The 18,108-nt window shown below is 48.9% G+C and overlaps 5 protein-coding genes; 3 read left to right on the top strand and 2 right to left on the bottom strand.

Annotated features, from left to right (window-relative positions):
- Positions 1-72: 72 nt before the first annotated feature.
- On the top strand, positions 73-1,583 carry FFUJ_02462 (related to Anopheles mitochondrial NADH dehydrogenase subunit 2; the record flags this gene model as incomplete). XM_023574194.1 has 3 exons in its annotated part: positions 73-429; positions 483-660; positions 727-1,583. The coding sequence occupies 3 exons, from the start codon at positions 73-75 to the stop codon at positions 1,581-1,583; spliced, it is 1,392 nt and encodes a 463-aa protein (XP_023427595.1).
- Positions 1,584-2,011: 428 nt separating this feature from the next.
- On the bottom strand, positions 2,012-4,871 carry FFUJ_02461 (related to dynamin-like protein; the record flags this gene model as incomplete). XM_023574193.1 has 3 exons in its annotated part: positions 2,012-2,445; positions 2,495-4,519; positions 4,574-4,871. 3 exons carry the CDS (start codon positions 4,869-4,871, stop codon positions 2,012-2,014), a joined length of 2,757 nt encoding a protein of 918 aa, XP_023427594.1.
- Positions 4,872-5,543: 672 nt separating this feature from the next.
- FFUJ_02460 (probable SPB1-required for ribosome synthesis, putative methylase) lies at positions 5,544-8,260 on the top strand (the record flags this gene model as incomplete). XM_023574192.1 has 5 exons in its annotated part: positions 5,544-5,594; positions 5,646-5,747; positions 5,800-6,036; positions 6,108-7,656; positions 7,707-8,260. 5 exons carry the CDS (start codon positions 5,544-5,546, stop codon positions 8,258-8,260), a joined length of 2,493 nt encoding a protein of 830 aa, XP_023427593.1.
- Positions 8,261-8,337: 77 nt separating this feature from the next.
- FFUJ_02459 (probable phospholipase) lies at positions 8,338-9,555 on the bottom strand (the record flags this gene model as incomplete). XM_023574191.1 has 5 exons in its annotated part: positions 8,338-8,416; positions 8,475-8,540; positions 8,600-9,029; positions 9,078-9,238; positions 9,296-9,555. The coding sequence occupies 5 exons, from the start codon at positions 9,553-9,555 to the stop codon at positions 8,338-8,340; spliced, it is 996 nt and encodes a 331-aa protein (XP_023427592.1).
- A 740-nt stretch (positions 9,556-10,295) lies between these two features.
- Positions 10,296-16,136, top strand: FFUJ_02458 (uncharacterized protein; the record flags this gene model as incomplete). The annotated part of the gene is made up of 1 exon (XM_023574190.1): positions 10,296-16,136. The coding sequence occupies one exon, from the start codon at positions 10,296-10,298 to the stop codon at positions 16,134-16,136; it is 5,841 nt and encodes a 1,946-aa protein (XP_023427591.1).
- Positions 16,137-18,108: the final 1,972 nt, after the last annotated feature.

Here is an 18,108-nt window from a genome sequence, read left to right as displayed (position 1 = left end):
AGGGGGTTCCTGAGATCATCGTCGACCTAGACCGAATCAAGAGGCGCGATATCCGAAAACAGCAGCAGACACATGTCGGACTATCAGGGTGCTTCTTCTTTTCAGAACCTTCGCCCGCCGAGTTTGGTCATCCAGGGCGACAGCGACGACGATTTCGATATCACTAATCACGAAGCGTTTATTGATTTTGGTGGTGACCGAGAGAACGACTCTATCGCGATAAATCGACAACTCAATCGCGAGGCTATCGCTCAGAACTCGGCGACTTCGAATCTCCTCATTCCCTCTCCCGCTGCTGCGTCCTCGTCTTCCCTATCGCTTCCAACAATGGGTGGTGAAGATGAGAAGGGGGACTCTGCTGCGTCCCCTGGATTCAAGAACCCTTTTAACTTCCAGACGCAAGTGATTTCTACAGGGCCTGTCAAGTCGGTACGTTGATCATGCACATGGCGTAACTTTGACACATGCTAACATCTTGAAAGAACATTGGACAGCGTCGCGGACATAGATACAAACACAGTAGTATCTCCTCACAACATCAGATCTTCAAAGAGCCACCGCAGAGGCCGCCTCCAGTTCTCCCCGCTTCTCTACCGATACCAACCGTTCGCGAAGCATGGAAGAGCATGACAAAAGACCAACGCATCCATTGCTACTGGAGTATGTGCCATCTTGCCGTGGCTACATATGTTTTTTTCCGTTCAGAAGGGTCTCTTGCTACAACAGCCCTCTCGCACCTCGTCTTTTTTGACGCTGGTAGTGCTGCTGTTTGTGTCATGGTTGATGTCCTCGGCAATTTTGAAGTTTGGCGACGTAGCAGTATCCGGCACCCTTTTGGCCTCGAGAGAGCAGAGGTCCTTGCTGGTTTCGCTATGTCTGTTTTCCTACTCTTTGGAGGCTTTGACCTGATCTCCCACACTCTCAAACACTTCCTGGAGTCTCTTGGTAGCCACGAGGCTCACCATGAACATGGCCATGAAGGCCCAGATGGCTCTGTTGACCTCGTGTCTGCTGCCGCAATGGTGAGCACATTGGTCTCGGCATATGGACTTCGAAACCATGCCCGCATTGCAAAACTCATGCGTGTCTCGTACCTTGCTTCTCTTCCAAGCGTTCTCTCTAATCCTTTCCACTTCCTCACCCTGTCCTTCTCCGCTGTCATTGCTCTTCTTCCCCTACTCTCTATCTCGCTCTACACATGGCTCGACCGTCTCATCTGTGTCGTCATTGCTTTTGCCATGTTTGCTCTGGGAATGAGACTCGCCGTAGCTCAGGGTCTTATGCTACTGATGTCTTATGGCGGTACTGGAGGCAACAACGGTGTCAGTGCCGTTCTGAGGGAGATTGAGACCGAACCTAGCGTGGTGACCATCGATGATGCCCAGTTCTGGCAAGTTCACTATGGTCTCTGCATGGCCAACCTCAAGTTGAGTGTTGTCAAGGGCTACGATGAGATGTCGCTCAGCAAGCTACGGCAGCGCATCTCAGCCTTGATCCAGAACAGATTGGGCGAGGGATACGGCCATGGAGGCAGCATTCGATGGGAGGTGACATTACAAATGACCACTGAAGGTAGTACATAAGAGTAAGGAGTCTCTATCATTGGGATAATAATGATAAATTCTGTACATGATGATTTACACGCAGTCATATATATCTAGAGAACATAAATGGAGCGTCATGTTAGTAGTTATCGCTATTTGAGTAGACTATACTATTCAATGTTATTGAGGAGGGTATCCTTGCGCGCAATCAAGCACTTCTATACACATCCTCATACAACGTGCCCCCTGCATCCGCCTGCCATCAATCGATTTTGCATACATACATATGTTGACAAGATACAGTCGGAGAGACCAACAGGTCCCCCTTAAGCATACCCAACAACCGCGTTCCTCAGACAATTTTGTCTTGTCTTTCTGGTTGCGGCAATATTCTAAAATCAACAACCAAGCATTCAACTCCTTACTCCCAGTATGACCTCATTTCTCATTTTAAAGGGGAAGCCTATTTAGAACAGACCCCATCGGCTCTGCTTACGGTCGCGTCGCGAGCCGGAGTTTCCTTTCTCGCGATCCCGGCCCTCAAGCTGTCGTAGACTCTCCATCTTCTCAAGGACCAACTCAAGCAGCTCCTTGCGGCGAATAACCTCCAAGTGTCGGCGAATCTTGGGATCCTCCTTGGCGAACTTCTCAATCTGATCCTCGGACAGGTGGCGTCCTAGACGGAGGTCGAGCTCTCGGGGAAAGTTGTAGTAGAACTCGGAAAGGAGCTCAACATTGAGGAAAAGGACGGCAGTGGATGCCATCTTAGTGGCAGCAGCATCGAGGAATACTTCAGGGCAGTAATACTTGTTCTTAGGGTCAGCGCACTGCTTTGACTTAACAGCCAGTAGGCGCATCTTGATGATGTCGGCTCTGTCGCGCAAGAAAACAGCCTCACGTCCTGTGAATTCGTTAGTATCTAGGCTTTCGGGGATTTGTGGTCAACTTACCCTTGCTCAGGAGAGCAGCGCTGAAACCACCAGCGCCACTACGATTGTCACCCTCGACAGCGACTTCGCCCTTACGGGCCTTGTCGACAAAGGCCATGACTTCCTTGATCTTTCTTCGTCCACCGACGCTGTCTTCCAAGTTCTTCATGGCTTTTTCACAGTCTTGGAGCTCCTTCTTGAGTACACCTCCAACGTGATCACGGCCCTTGGTCCACTCTCGGTCCTCAAGCTCAATCTCAAACTTGTAAGGTTTGATGCAGTTTTCCACTTGGTCGCTGGTGCTGTAGAATCTCTCGTTCAAAATAGTAGAGGCAGCCTCCATGATAGCCTGTCGGGCAAAGGGATGGCTAGCGAAGCTGGAGTTGCTGATAAGAGAATCGATGTGAGCCTGAATGGAAGAGGCAACTGCTGTTGTGGCCAAACGTCCAACACCAAGCTTCGTAAGCGCGGATGTGGAAGCATCCAATTGTCGATGCCAGTAAAGGGAGTCAGCAGGAGCCTTGGGAAGATCGGCAAGGTTGTCGAGGTCGGGGTTAATGGGTGAAAGGTCATCGATGGGCTTGTTCCAATATCTGGCAGCCAATAAATCAAGAACCTTCTGGTCGAGCTCGTGCTTCAGAAGCTCATGCATCTGAGGGCGGCCGAATTCCTCTGCAAATTGCTTGAAAGAGTGCTTGAAAGCGTCAAGGCTCTCCGCAAGGTACGACTCGGCTGAAAGAGGTCGATCGTTGTATTGGACTTTGAACTCGTAAGTGGCCTCCTCGAGTTCTTGTCGAATAGCATCACTGGTGCTTTGTAGGCTGCTCGACATGGTCTGTTCCAAAACGTGCATAAGCTTCTTACGCAACGTGGGGGTTCCAACATTAACACCAGCCTCAGGGCCAAACTCCATAGGGTGAGACGAGAAGAAAGCATTCTCGTGCTTCACAATTTGTGAGAGTAGGTTAGTGTTACCCATTTTAAAGAGCCCCTGGTTCTGAGGAGCTTTAGGAACAACGCCCACATAACCCAGTCTCAGAGGGTATTGCTGGTCATTCAAAATGCTTGCTCCGCGGACAGGGTCAACCAAGTCCATCTTAGTAATAACACCGATAGTTCGCTCGCCTCGGGGATCAACTCGGCGGGATGCTCGAAGAGCAGTGGAATTTGCAAGATCGACATCAGCAGCTGAAATGGCGAGGATGACGTTGGGAGGTTGAATGTACTTGTCGCAGAGTTCGGAAATCTTCTGTTTCAGTTCTAGAGGCTGGTCCTGACCCACAACCTGGATGTAGCCGGGAAGATCGATAAGTGACAGGTCGGGAACGTTGGGGGAATAAATTGTAAGATGAATCGGGTCGTCGGAGACACATTGGCTATCAGGAACGGCAAGGTTAAGTTCAGTCAACGTTCGCTGAATAGATCCGAAGTCGGAAATGCGCCTCAATCCGAGATCCGGGAATTCACCATACTCTTCCCTGGATGAGGGTGTGTTGACAAGTGTGAGTTCGATCGGCCTCCTTGTAACCATATTGGATCCCTTGGGAAGAAACTCGTGGCCAACGATGGCCTCCAGGACGGAGCTCTTTCCCGAGGACTGAGAGCCAATAACGACGATAGAAGGAAGTGTGAGAGTGCTTGACTGGCCAACTCTCTGGAGAATGCTTCGGATCTCGATCATCTTCTTGGTCAGAACCATCATTTGGTCATCCTTGGCCGCCTGTTCGCCATTTCGAGGGTCCTCTTCATCCGACTTGTCGTATCCGTAGGCGGCGGCTGAGGCACCAACAGCAGCTGCGGCACCGAATTTGCTCTGCTTTGGCTCACCACCACCGCCCGAACCTCCCGAACCGCCAGTACCGATATCTTCTTGAATTTTAAAGAGTTGTTTGGCCCAGTCAGGTAGTTCTGCTTTTTCTTTCGTGCTTTCCCATCCTCGGTTGACCTGATCGGCGATATCCTTGGCACCTCCGAATAAGCTCGAAGCCGTACTCGATATAGTATCCGTAGTTGTGTTGAATAAATTCACGGCGAATGTACCAGCCTCTGCGTTTAGTTAGTGAAAACGTTGGCAACTTTGTTATCCGAGTCTTGACGTACGGGCAGCTTGATATTGTACCCAAGCAAAAGCACCGATGGCCACACCGCCAAACATTGCCGGCACCCTTAGAAACTTGACCATCAGCTTGGGCAAAAACCTCGCGAAGGAGGCATTCCTCGTGGTAACAGCATTGTGAAATGCATTTCCACCCTGCCACATTCGCTTTCGGGTGGCTCGTATCGCAGCATCGGCTTGAAGAAGTCCGCCAGTAGATTGGCGATGCAGGTGTCTAACGGGAAGAACCGCAGCGCGGCGTGGGAGAGGCCGCAGCCCTGCAGCGAGGACTCGTCCGCTCATGATTGTCGCTGGCCGTTTTGCAATAGTTCAAGATCAAAGTCTTGATGGTGAGGGCCGACAACGCGCCCGAGTTGTTGGTGACAATGACCGAGACAGGCGAGGAGCATTCAAGGTTGAGTGAGTTGAGCCGCTTTTTGATGTGGTCTGTTCTCCCAATAACTTCTGATATCATTCGTGCCGCCATTTCGAGAACGAGAAGCTAATGCGGGAATTAGGTAATCAGCCCCACTATATTATAGTGGCTTATGGACACTGAGTTTACTGACAGTCTTGCCAAAAGATTCAGCAATAGATGAATGCAAGCTCTCAAAGAAATCATCTTTGGTAATTTAATCAATTTATATTACTACTCCTAGGACACAGAGGTTGACTTTAACGACTCGAGAAATCATTACCAATACTAATTGATCTATGTCCCGGAAACAAGGGACAAGACTTTAGTCTTATCTGCACGTGATTGGCTTATCGGTCGCAAAATTTCTGGTGGGGCCAAACTTTTTTGAGTATTGAGAACATCGTGTGTCGTTCTTCTCTGCAACATCCTCAACACAACATCGCCAGTACCGCTTCTCACCGACAACCGCGCTCGTTCCAAATCACCACAATGGTGATCCAAAAAAAGGTAACGAAACCGTTATAATCTTCAGAGCGCAAACTGACAATGGGATTAGCATGGCAAGGGGCGTCTCGACAAATGGCAAGCTCACCCAAACTATGAACCCAGTATATAGAAGTTAACGAATATAACCCAGGTACCGCCTTGCGAAGGAAAAGGGGTATAGAGCGAGAGCAGCTTTCAAGCTTATACAGCTCAACAAGAAGTATGGCTTCCTCGAGCAGAGCAAGGTCGTCATCGATCTTTGCGCCGCGCCTGGTGTAAGTCTTATGATATGCTTCTACTTTGCATCTTGTGCTAACACTCCTCAAGTCATGGTTACAGGTCTGTGCAGAATTTATGCCGCGGCAAAGTTTGATTATTGGTTGTGACCTCACGCCCATTAAGCCAATCCCCGGGGTGCTCAGCTTCACCAGCGACATCAAAAGTCCGGAATGTCGAGCCACTCTACGACAGCACTTGAAGACATGGAAGGCCGATACTGTAATACACGATGGTGCTCCCAACGTTGGAACAGCTTGGGTTCAGGACTCTTTCAACCAAGTTGAGGTTTGTACTTCTACTCTATACTGAGTTTAACGACTCTCTTCCAACACTAGCTGACCGAGACACTGTGACAGCTTGCTTTACACAGTTTGAAATTAGCGACGGAATTTTTGAAGCCGAATGGAGTGTTTGTATCAAAGGTGTTCCGTTCCAAAGAATATAACAGCTTTCTTTGGGTGCTAAACCAGCTCTTTACAAAGGTTGATGCAACTTCTCCTCCAGCTTCTCGTCAAGTTTCAGCCGAAATTTTTGTCGTGTGTCGAGGGTACAAATCTCCAAAGAAACTGGACCCGCGACTTCTCGACCCCAAATACGTCTTTGCGGAACTCCAGGACCCAACCCCCAACAATGAGGCTAAGGTCTACAATCCTGAAGTCAAAAAGCGTAAGCGAGATGGTTACGAAGAAGGCGACTTCACACAGTTCAAGGAGATGGCGGCTTCAGAATTCATTCAAACAACAGATCCAATCGCTGTGCTAGGCTCCTACAACCGACTTTCCTTCAAGCAGCCACCCAATGGAGATGTTGCCCTGGCCGCTCTTGACAAACTTCCCGAGACTACAGACGAAATTCGAAACTGTTGTTCAGATCTACGAGTGCTGGGACGAAAAGACTTCAAAATTCTGCTCAAGTGGCGGTTAAAAATGAGGGACATCTTCCAACTCAAAACCCCACAGGCCGCAATAGTGGAGGAACCTGAGGAGGTGGCTGAGGTTGAGTCAATGGATGAAGAACTCAAGATCCAGGAGGAACTACAAAACATGAAGGACCGAGAAAACACCAAACGAAAACGAGAGAAGCGCAAGGAAAACGAGCGAAAACAACGCGAGGTAGTACGCATGCAACTCAACATGACTACACCATTCGACATCGGTCTAGAAGAAAGCGGACCAATTGGCGAGGGGGCAATGTTTTCACTCAAGAAAGTCGACAAGACAGACGCCATGCGAAGATTAAATCGCGGCAAGATGATTGTGCCCACTCAAGCGACCCAGAAGGAGGCTGACAGTGGCCTTGGCTCATCAGGAGAGACGGATGATGAGAGTGACCCTGAAGAAGATCGCTTGGAGCGAGAGCTTGAGTCCATGTACGACCAGTACAAAGAGCGCAAGGCTGAGGTTGACGCGAAGTACCGAGCGAAGAAGGCTCGTAAGAATTTCGGTGATGACGAGTGGGATGGGCTGTCTGGTGAGGAAGCCGATGAGAAAGATGACTCTTCGGAGCTTGAGGAGGATGATTCCTCTTCCGACGAAGAAGACGAGGCTCCTACAGGGGGACTCATCCGCGATCTGGATTCTTCAAAGGGAGCGAATGGCTTATCAAAGCGAGCAACGGCCTTTTTCAACCAAGACATCTTCTCGGGCATAAGCGGAATCTTACCTGAACAGGAAGATGCTGCTGTAGACAGCGCGGACGAAGAAGTCAACCGAGATGCCGCAGCCATTGTGGCCCAACAAGCGAAGAATCGCAAAGCTGAGGCTCCTACTAAGCCTACCAAGACCAAAACGGCCCCTGCCGACTCTGATTCTGAGATGGGAGACAATGAGAATGGGTTCGAGGTAGTGAAGCGAAATCAAGACGATGATTGGGACAAGGACACCCGAAGAGCCGATGGGAGACCAGGTAAGGGCAAGACTTCTCGGACAATGGCATTATTACTAACAGTCACAAAGATATCGATATCATCACAGCTGAGGCGATGAGTTTAGCGCATCAGCTAGCTACTGGCCAAAAGAGCACGTACGATGCTATTGATGACGGCTACAATAAATACGCCTTCCGTGATCGAGATGGCTTACCAGACTGGTTTGTCGAGGATGAATCACGGCATGACAAGCTTCAGAAACCCATCAGCAAGGCTGCTGCGCAGGCTATCAAGGAGAAGCTGCGAGCTTTCAATGCTCGCCCCATCAAGAAGGTGCGCGAGGCTAAGGCTCGCAAGAAGTTCAAGGCCGCGCAGAAGCTGGAGAAGCTCAAGAAGAAGTCAGAATTACTCAACAATGACGAAAACATGACCGAGAAGGAGAAGGCTGACAGCATCTCACGCCTCATCTCGAAAGCAGCAAAGAAGCCCAAAAAGCAGGCGCCCAAGGTCGTCGTCGCCCGCGGTCTCAACCGGGGCATCAAGGGCCGTCCTGCCGGGACCAAGGGGAGGTATCGCATCGTAGATCCCAGACAAAAGAAGGAATTGCGAGCGCAGAAGAGGATTGCCAAGAAGAAGAAGTAATAATGGGTGGCATCGGGTTGAGGTGTAGATATAGGTCTGGTGTTTTGGTTTTATGCTGTGTGGGGCGGATTTCTAGACTACTTCCTATTTCCCAAGCTTATATCACGAACAAAAGCCGATGTAGGATAAAGTGGACCTGTAAAGTCCAAGTCGTACCTAGTTTAAGGGTTCTGGTTAGCATTGCAGGGGTAATTAAAAGTATGTGGTTTGGTACCAGTAGTTGACGGCGAGGACGAACCCTTCGTCTTCCTCGGCGCACGATTGGAGCACTTTGTGATACCTAAACGATGTTAGTAATTGATATTTAGCGGAAAAAACAGGGCTTGTAAAATGACTTACCACATAGCAGGAAGATAAAGCATATCTCCGGGGTCCAATGTTACTCGTAAAGGCCGGGCAAGATGGGAGAACTTTGTGGCATTCTGTTTAGGTTTATCCGGATCCCAAATCGCGAAAGGAACAGCCTCATCGTCAGGATCCATCTTTAGCTCCATGCCATTCTCTCCGCGCATGTACGTTGCGGGCTTGAGAGGTTGCTCGTTGACGCAGGGGTGGCATAAAGAAGGTAGTAGAACAAAGTGCTTTCGCCCTAGAATCTGGACGTAAATATTTTCGTAATTGTCTTTGTGCATAGCTGTAACAGATTTGGAGTTACCGATCCATAGGTTTACGGCATCGGGGCTCTTGTCTAGTGCTATTCTTGCAAAAGGGATGTCCTTTTGTACGTCTGAGAAGAGAGTGATGTACTCTTCACGCAGGTTATCATTTTCTTGAGGACATTCAGCAACGCATCTGGGAGAGAAATAGGCCAGCTTACGAGTCTGGGCATATCGCACTTCGGCATCAGGAGGAAAATCAGGATCCGCGCCTTGGCGTGCTACATACTCAAGTAGCTCTTCGAAGGGCTGATCCTCATAGTGAGGCTTAGCAAAGACCATAGATTCTTTATCAGGAGGCACAGTAGGCATATCAGCATTGCTGTCAGAGTCAGCGAACAACTCCCTTTACTGTTCGGATCCAGCAGAGGGAACTAACCCGTATGGCGTGACAGCAACATTTACATTCTGCCCCTTCATCACAGAGAGCAGATACGCAGAATTCCAATCCTGGCAAGCTTTCCATGACGAAGCCCCGCCCCTTATGACGAAGGGTGTGTTGCGAGCAACATATCGCATGAATTCTAGGGGGCTTGGTTCGTTGTGAAGTTCATCGATACTATTGCTGTTGAGTTCATTGAAAGTGGAAATGAGATTCTCAATGGCTTCGTCTGTAGACAAGACATTGTTTATTGACATATCTGCTGTTGGATCTGTCAAGGCAATTCTTGCGGCGTTGTCGGATCATTCGTATTGTGAGAATGTTAAAGTAAGGTTTGATAGATTCATGGTTGGGCAGAAAGAAAAACCCCTAGATCGCACCTCAAATTGGGGGCTCGGCGGACCATCTGCCCGTACATATGAGGTACGAGATGATACAAGATGCCTCTTTAGTATAGTAGTTAATAATATAATATGTTAGATTACGGCAATCGAAGGAAATTTGAGCTCTCGTGTAATTGATGTGTTTGTGCAATATCAACTCTGACTACCCAGAGCCCCTGCTTTGCAGAAATCCAATGGTGTTACGATCATCATGCCAAGACATTAATCGGGTGAGAATTTGATACTTCGTGTTTAAGCAATCTTTTAAACTATCTTCTACCTGATCTAATCATTTAGAGGAAACCCAGAACCTCAAGACCTGTACTTCACGGTTGCACCTGTTTCAGTTGACTTTTGAATGTGCAACTCCAAGGCTTCAGAATTGAGAATTTGAAATTGGGGAAATGCTTATGTCATCATTTTCTGGCTCATGCGGCTCTTTGAGTCCTCCACCTTTTCAGGTCCCGCCATCCCCACTTCATCATTCTTTCGTGCAGCAACAAGATCTTTCCGCTGGGGCTCATCAGTTCAATTCGCCCCAGACCAATTTCGTCAAGTTTTTTTTTTACGCGTCGCATCGACTTGAGAATGAGCTATAGGATACATGGAATAAAATGGCATCCGAGCTCGAAGGCTTGATCGCGGGCCTTTTGGTTCATATCTCATGCCATGGCGAAGAAGGCAAGTTTATTACTTTAATTCTTGCCGCTACTCAAGAACCAATCACTAACTGCTTCACTCTAGGCTGTCCTGTGGATGGCGTTTTGAAAGCCATCCATCATCCATCAACCCAAACAGAATCATTATCTGAGGGTGATTCCACTGTGCAAGCCCGCACTGCCGCGACCATTTGGAGCTGGCTCACTGCGAGACGGGATATTTCTGTCGGTGCTGATCGCGAGTACAACCACCAAACTGTAGACCAAGTACTGGCGCTTTCAACTGCTGGTGGTACCCCTGGACAAAATGTAGAACCTACAGAACCCCACCATGTTCGGGTCTACGCCTCTGAGGATACAATGTGGGAGTCTCTTACAGGCCATGCAGTTGACTACAAGCGAGTCCCCAAGTCTGAATGGATGCTACTATTAGGCATAGCCTCGACCACTACCCAAGGTATCCTTCAGGGAGATCTTGGGCGTCTGACAGATCAAGACAAGCGCAGTGTGCCAAAAAGAACTGATAGTCTCCTTAAGAAAGGATACATCGTCAAGAGAACAACGCTTGTACGCGGCACAAAGACGAGTAAGATGTGGCTGAAGCTATTCGCCCCTCCTTTACCAAAAGACGGCGAGGGTGTAGACGAAGCACGGCCAGACATGACACTAACTCGGCAAGTCCTTGTCGAAGATCTTGAACCCGTCCCTTGGCGCGTACGATGGACTGGTGAATCCATCGACTACATAGCATTGGCCACGACCATTATGGCCATCGTCAAGGAGTGGGGGGTTCTTCAGATGAAAGACATGAAATCCAAACTCGGCGTGTTAGGGATGCGCTGGCAGATGAAGGTCCTGGCTAAAGTGTGCCGCTTTCTCAACCAGCGAGGCGTTATTCAGTATGTAGCGGCGAAGCTGGGAGAAAAGGTGTTCAAGGACTGTGTCAAATATGTCCGAGATCTCAACGCAGAAGATTGGTCCCTCTATCTGTCAACAGGCAAGAGAAAGAGCAAGACTCCAAGAAACCCAGATCTGGATGGTTATGATGGGAACAAGCAACTCATAGGTCAAGCCTCCAACGTTTCCGAAGTATCCAAATCCCCGCCATGGTCTTTGGACAAGCCGATTCCTGTTATAATCGCCGAGATGGCAAAACGACTAGGAGACGTCGGACTCACAAACCCGGATGTTTATGCCTTGACGTTAGGCCCTTCATACAGCCGACACCTTTCCTCGATGACCACGGCATTGGCGATTCCTGGCCTACAACCACCTCACCTGGCCCATTTTCAAATTTATAGCGAACATACGAGATCTGGAAAGGTTGCCTCTTATCGTTACTTTGCACCAAATGCTCCTCAATCACCGGCTGATGTCGCTGGCCAAGAATTAACACCGACTCCTGCGGATATCTATGGTTTCTCCTCGCTACCCTCGTCATCGATATCCCATGAGAATTCGCCAACATTGGCTGAACTTTGCAGCATGGGACTGACCAACAGAAAATCAGTAGGCCGCCCTAAGGCCTCCAAAGCTAAGAAGGGGAAGCCTACACCCACTCCAAAGGCAAAAAGAGGCCGAAAACGACGTGCTCCAACACCAGAAGTCTTACCACAAGAGGAGGGTGTGCAAGGGGATGAAGTCACTGAAGCAGTAGTGATCCCGCAGATTCCGGAAACAATTGTTCAAGAACCCGAATTGCCGCCAGAGACACCAGCACCTGGACCACTAGCGCCACCTGAAATTGATGAAGACCAACGGGATGATGCTGTATCTGAACATCAAAAGGCTGCTACCCTTGTGGTGACTCTCAAAGTATCACCGGCAGCCCTTAAAGAACTTCTTGCAGTGGCGCAGACAGATGTGGCGACACCTGCACGGCCAACAAGAACCAGGCCAACAAGATCTTCCACCCGGAAAGTCCAGACCAGGACCGCCGATGCTGATGCCGAAAACGAAGAGCTCAATAGCCAAATGGACGTTGATGATGAACTGGAATCCAATAACACTACCGAGAGCCTGCTCACCGGGAGGAAACGCGGCCGACCGAAAAAGGGTGAGGATAGGCCAAAAGGAAACGCGGAGCAAGCCGCTGAAAATGATAATTCCCCACGGCCTTGGGTTTGCGAAAGATGCGGCAGGGCATGGAAAAATGACAATGGCCTGCTCTATCATGTGACCAAATCAAAGACGAGTTGTAATCCATCATTTGATGTGTCTACAGTGACACCAACTCGACGTGGAAGAAAAGAGTCGGTTATAGAAGTTGATGATCAAGACACTGCGACACCTGTTGTTGACGAATCGCAAGAGCTAGGCCGACGAGCTGTGAACGACGCAGGAAGAGAAGAGCCCCAGGATAAAGACAAAGGTCGTGATATCAATGGGAATAATGGAAGAGAAGTTGACAACGATGAAGGCGAAAAGGACGGAAAGGCTCGTGGCGAAGGCATGGAAATAAGCCAAGAAAATGAGGATATACCAACGCCGAAGCCAGTATCGAGAACACGGGGCCCAATTGCAGCCCGACCAACTTGGTCTTCACGGCCAACCCTAAGTTTCAAAGGAGAGGCATTTCAAGTCAACCCGGAATTGCAACGACCTCCAGTTGCATTGTTCGACTCTCCTAAACAGCCCTCACTTATCAACAGTAGCAATGGCGCCCTCGTGCAAGGTGAAAACAGCCAATTGCGCCCGGTTCTCAGTTCATTGGATCGATTCAGCCTCGCAGGAGCATCTCCCAAGACGCCTCGGTCGAAACTCCAAAGAAACGGATCTCAGCCAGACGCAATTTCCCAATCTGAACAGCCACAATCTATGCAAACTTCCGCCAACGAGACACCTAGCGCGGCTGGCTCTTCTGTGAAACCGAAGACGCCTATGGTCACTGATACCCCTATTACTAAGGCTGTCATCAATACCCGTATATCCCAGATCATCCAAAATATCTTGGCAGAGCATCATGGGGTTTTCCCAGGAGGCAAATCTTTGTGGACAGCCATTAGTATCCGATGGGTCGAAGCCTTTCCTGAGGTCGTGCCACAAATCCGCTCGTACCAGGCTGCACTCCGAGAATTATTGAAGCATAAGATCGTGGCCGAACATTGGCTCACATTTCGCAGCAAGAAAGGTGTGACTGAGAAATGCCATTTGGTTGTCACGGCCGGGGTCGATCCTTTTTCTCCTGAAGCTTCTGATGTGGCTCAAAAAATTCAAGAAGCACATCCAGATCTGTATCTCCCCCCTCCATTTGATGCTCAACTTGATAGCGATCTCTTGAAACGGGGTCGACGAGATCTCCCTGAAGAAGTTGAGATGCTAGATGCACCGGTATACGTGGCACGGGCTGCCCAGAAGCGGGCTTTGGATGAGTATGATGATGATGGAGAAGACTTCCCGCCGCCTGCAAAGCGTGGTCGAACACGCAAGAGTATGTTTGCAGATGGACGCCCTTCAAGATCCCGGGCGTGGCAAGGCGACATAGGAGAGCCAATGTGCTACGAACACTTTGAGTCCTCTCAAGGTGCTCCTGAAGCCCTTCATTTTCTGGACCCTAATACATGTTTGGAGGAAGATGGTATCGAAGGATCAGAACGCTATTTCACCGATGACTTCAGGGCTATTTTGAAGCGACGGCTTTTAAGCTCTTTCTCAGGAGAGATTGTTTTTGACAAGCCGATCATTGTTTCCGGCTACGATGGTGTATGGCCACATATTGCACTGGAGGATTTCGAGATGCAAGATGCCAGTTACACGTTGACAGGATGGATGCCTGACCCGAATTGGTTTGCCTGGTCATCAATGATAGACATGATTGACAGGAAAGCGCATTCACTCAACCGTGATAAGCTCCAGCGCCAAGATGTTCTTGACCCGTACCGGTGCTTTATTGAGAGGCTGTACTGCTGCATGGACCTGGAGCGAGCGTGGTCGGAATCATTCACCAATGCACCGCCTGGAGCAGCCGGTCCTCACAACATTTTTATCTCGTTCTCGAGCAAAAAGGACGATCAAGTGCTTGAGACTCCAGCCCCCGAGTTTTCTTGGCCCCTGGATTGGCAGCTTACCCCGAAGTCTTTCCCAGGAGATGTTCCTGACTGTGCTCTTTTGGTGGACGCTTCGTCTGATGAGGAAGATGATAGTACCGAATGGCCAGAGTTCCCGGTGTACAGGCAACAAAAGCTTGCTCGAGGCGCTGGCCGCCAATCGAGAGGCCGAGGCGTCAGTAGAGGCTCAGTCAGTCGACCGCGAGCGTCTATTAGTCGCCAGCAACTAGCACAACAACCAAGAGTCAAACGAGTGCGCTTGGTCACACGAGCTCTTATGCCCATTCCCGAGGAAGCTGAGCAGAGACAGCAGGGCCAGAATGACCAGCAGGGCCTGAGCTCTGTTGACAGTGACTCAGAACGTCTTCTAGCTGCTTTGGTCGCTGTTCGTGTTCTCCTTGGTGGTGCCGACAAGTCTGTCGATTGGGGATTACTCCTTAAGCTTTTCCCGAATCTGGCCCTCAAAGATATCCGCCGGTTCTGGATCGATGCTCGGAGAGAACAGGGCGCCTATGTCAGGAAGCTAACCAAGGATTTCCAAGATCGGTTCATCGTTGCCTACTCTAAGAATGAGCTCCCAGAATTCGACTTTGAGGATCCTATGGACTATGACTGGGACAGTTTGATTGAATGGACCCTTGAACTGCCTCGCAGAAAGGGTGTTGACCTGCCATCGACCAGGCATTATTTCGAAGACAATTTTTCCACCTCTGCAGCCGCTACTCATGAGGAAGAAGACCCACGGGAGAAATTCTACAACCCTCAGTCATCTGTCTTTGCCCGTTTTGAGGCTGTCACTTTCCCGGCATTTGTCACTGTTGACAATATGGTCAGGGGCCTGGGTCAGAAAGTCAAGATTACGAATGAGGTTATTGCGAGGTCTTGGGTGAGATCTCTCTGCTGCACAGATGAGAGTCGCTACACAGTTGACCAGATACAACAAAAGTTTGGAACCCTCGCAGACGGCGATCAAGACCAAATCAATGTCATATTGAAGGAAGTCATTGATGTCTTGACGGCACAGCGCATCATTTGCAAGAGCAAGCGGCCCCCTCTATCGGGAAGACCATTCAGGCTGAACGAAGCTTTTGGGCATGTACTTGGGAAGCTCGCCCAACGAACCAAGTACCAAGATGCTGCAGACTTCAAGTCAAAACTGGATGCGACCTTCCGGCGTGGTGAAGCTTATCAGGTTCCTTTCAACCTCCAAGACGGAGCTGTGATGGCTCTCATGAATCTGAACGCGAGTGAGAGGATCAAGCTCACCCCAGTCAATGTGCCTCACATCCCTCTGGGTTTCCGTCCAGGGTATTATGAGATGCGCAAGTTGAAGAAAGACAGCTACTTTTGGAACATCGAAGCAACGCCTACGGACTCGTACAAATATGACGAGGACGTGAGTGTCATCCGGAAGAGCATTAATGAAGGACCACCTACTGCAAAGCACTTGCTTCCGCAATGGGTTGACTTCTTCGGGCGCAGAGATGCAGAGCGATGGATGGACGTCTTGGGAGCTTTCTGCTTTGTATACGCTACAAGAGGATATCTTACTATCGAGGGTGTGTGTAACGCACTCAAGCCGATCCTGGAAGAGTTCGAGGCCGAGCTTATCATGGACTGGGGCATAAAAACAGGCATTCTTGAAGAGGACGAGGATGGCCTTGGACTGAGAGTCGGAGAGTGGTGGTGGTTAGCTGTACCGTGGCAATGTGGACGGCAGCTCAAAGCCAGGAGAGAAGCGGAAGACTAAGAATTGTTAAAATATCTTATTAATTAGGAGTGTCTCCCAGGAAACTGAGATGAAAGTCAAACTACTAGAGTTTGCCATAGTAAATAATATCTCTGCAAGATATAGTTGCCACAACTATATGTCTTATGTAGAAGGGCGGGTATCACTTTCATCCATGCTTGTTAGCAACAACGTGAATTGGATGCTTTAGTGTTGCTCGTGCTCGCTTGATTCAGGTTTGCCATGCTTTGAGAGCAGTGAGGCCCAACAGCCGCGTACAGCATGAAACATGCTGATAGACTGCGTGATATTTACTATTTGTGTCCAGGTTTCCTTCATCGATCATCTAATGCTACCTAGTGTCAAATATTGTCAAGTTTGCTCCTTACCAAGGCTGGACAAATAGTCATAAAAACACCAACTTTGCACCTTTTAAGGTCTCTAGCTGGCAATTTGATGTGATCTAACCACAGAATTATGAAAGCAATGGAAGCAAATCGATAATGATACTAGTAAATGCTGTCAGGCTGACAACACCTCGCAAACTTGATGATTTGGGGTATAAAATCTCGACTTGCCCCCATTTCTGGTTTCATTCCTTTCCCATCTCATCTCAAATTCGTTTTTACAACCTTGTCCGCTTTTTTATATGTACCTTAAATAGCTCAAGTTGTGAGGCCAAGCAAAAGGTCGTTGGCTATGTGCTATGTAGAGGCAGCTGAGCAATACATATTCCACCTCCGGCAGGAGTCTCTCGAAACTGGGAGTAACTCTTAGAAAGAAAAAAATGAGACAGAAAACAAGATGTCTGCGGGTTTGCCAGTGACATATTTGCTGGCTCGTTAACTCTTCTCAACAAGGAAGATACCTACTTCACGAGGTCCTTAAAACCATAGGCCTATGAATATCATGCCTATGACACATTTAGTACATGCCTTTCAGGTGATCGATCAAGTTGAATTTTGGTGACTGAAGCTCCATCCTCGTACAGAATATCAGAAGCACGTTTAAACCGCAGCTTGGGAGCAGTGAAACCATGATGAAAGATATATAAGCAGCCGGGGGACAATGGCAGCGAAAGCTTGCCCCTTTACAGCTGATATGTGGTATATAGTTACAAGGGCTCTGATTTATGCTGTATAGATGGGATCCCCATCTTGAAAAGAGTCTCTCGTTCTCTCAACTTGTCCCCAAACATTTCGGGGAAAGTCAGTTCACCAGCAACTGAACCGACATCGACATATCGACTGAGCTTTATCATGCCAGAAACACGAAAGACAATCTTTATTTACAGAAAGGCACGCTTTTCTATATCTATATATTACAACATCCCACCCGATCTCGGCGATTGCGTGCTTCTCGTCAATAACTATAGAATCTGGACATCCATGGAATCGCCAGAAAAAAAACTCAACAAAACCGGCATAACCCCTGATAGTATTGTGCTTATGTGGCATATTTACCAGTTCGACCTTCAGCTTCTGAGAGGATTTCAGCCGGTTGATGCTACCAAAGCATTCCTTTGGAGGATGAAAATTGTGTTCCTTTAACTCAGAACTTTGGATCTGAGTTCTCTCGGGTACTATAACATAACATGTGCGAGCACCGCTGAAAGAGAGGACCCTGGCCATGTCAAAGACTGGCAGACAGCCAGTGGAACAGTATGGCTATCCATAGAGGATGCTGTACAGGACGAGCACACCGTTCTAAGACCAGCGAAGAGAGCCAGTCCTTTCAGGGCGAGAGTACTACGACTCATTATTCAACATCATTCAAAAGAGTCAAGCAATCAAGTCAGCCACCACCACAAACATATACACTTTCTCTCCGTCCAAGGACGAAAGAGAGTCCACTTTGCGGACAATCCTGAAGCAGAAGTAATCGAGTCCAAAATTTGAGACGGGGGAAAGACCTCTGAAACTCGATATCCCCCATCACCAGACAACACCAAGTGTCAACATTTCTTTAAAGGATGCATCAGGCAAGTCCAAGC

This window comes from Fusarium fujikuroi, chromosome FFUJ_chr03 (assembly GCF_900079805.1).
Source record: "Fusarium fujikuroi IMI 58289 draft genome, chromosome FFUJ_chr03".
NCBI classification, from domain to species: Eukaryota; Fungi; Ascomycota; class Sordariomycetes; order Hypocreales; family Nectriaceae; genus Fusarium; species Fusarium fujikuroi.
The sequence above is the reverse complement of the archived record's forward strand: the minus strand, read 5'-3'. Positions and strand labels throughout refer to the sequence as shown.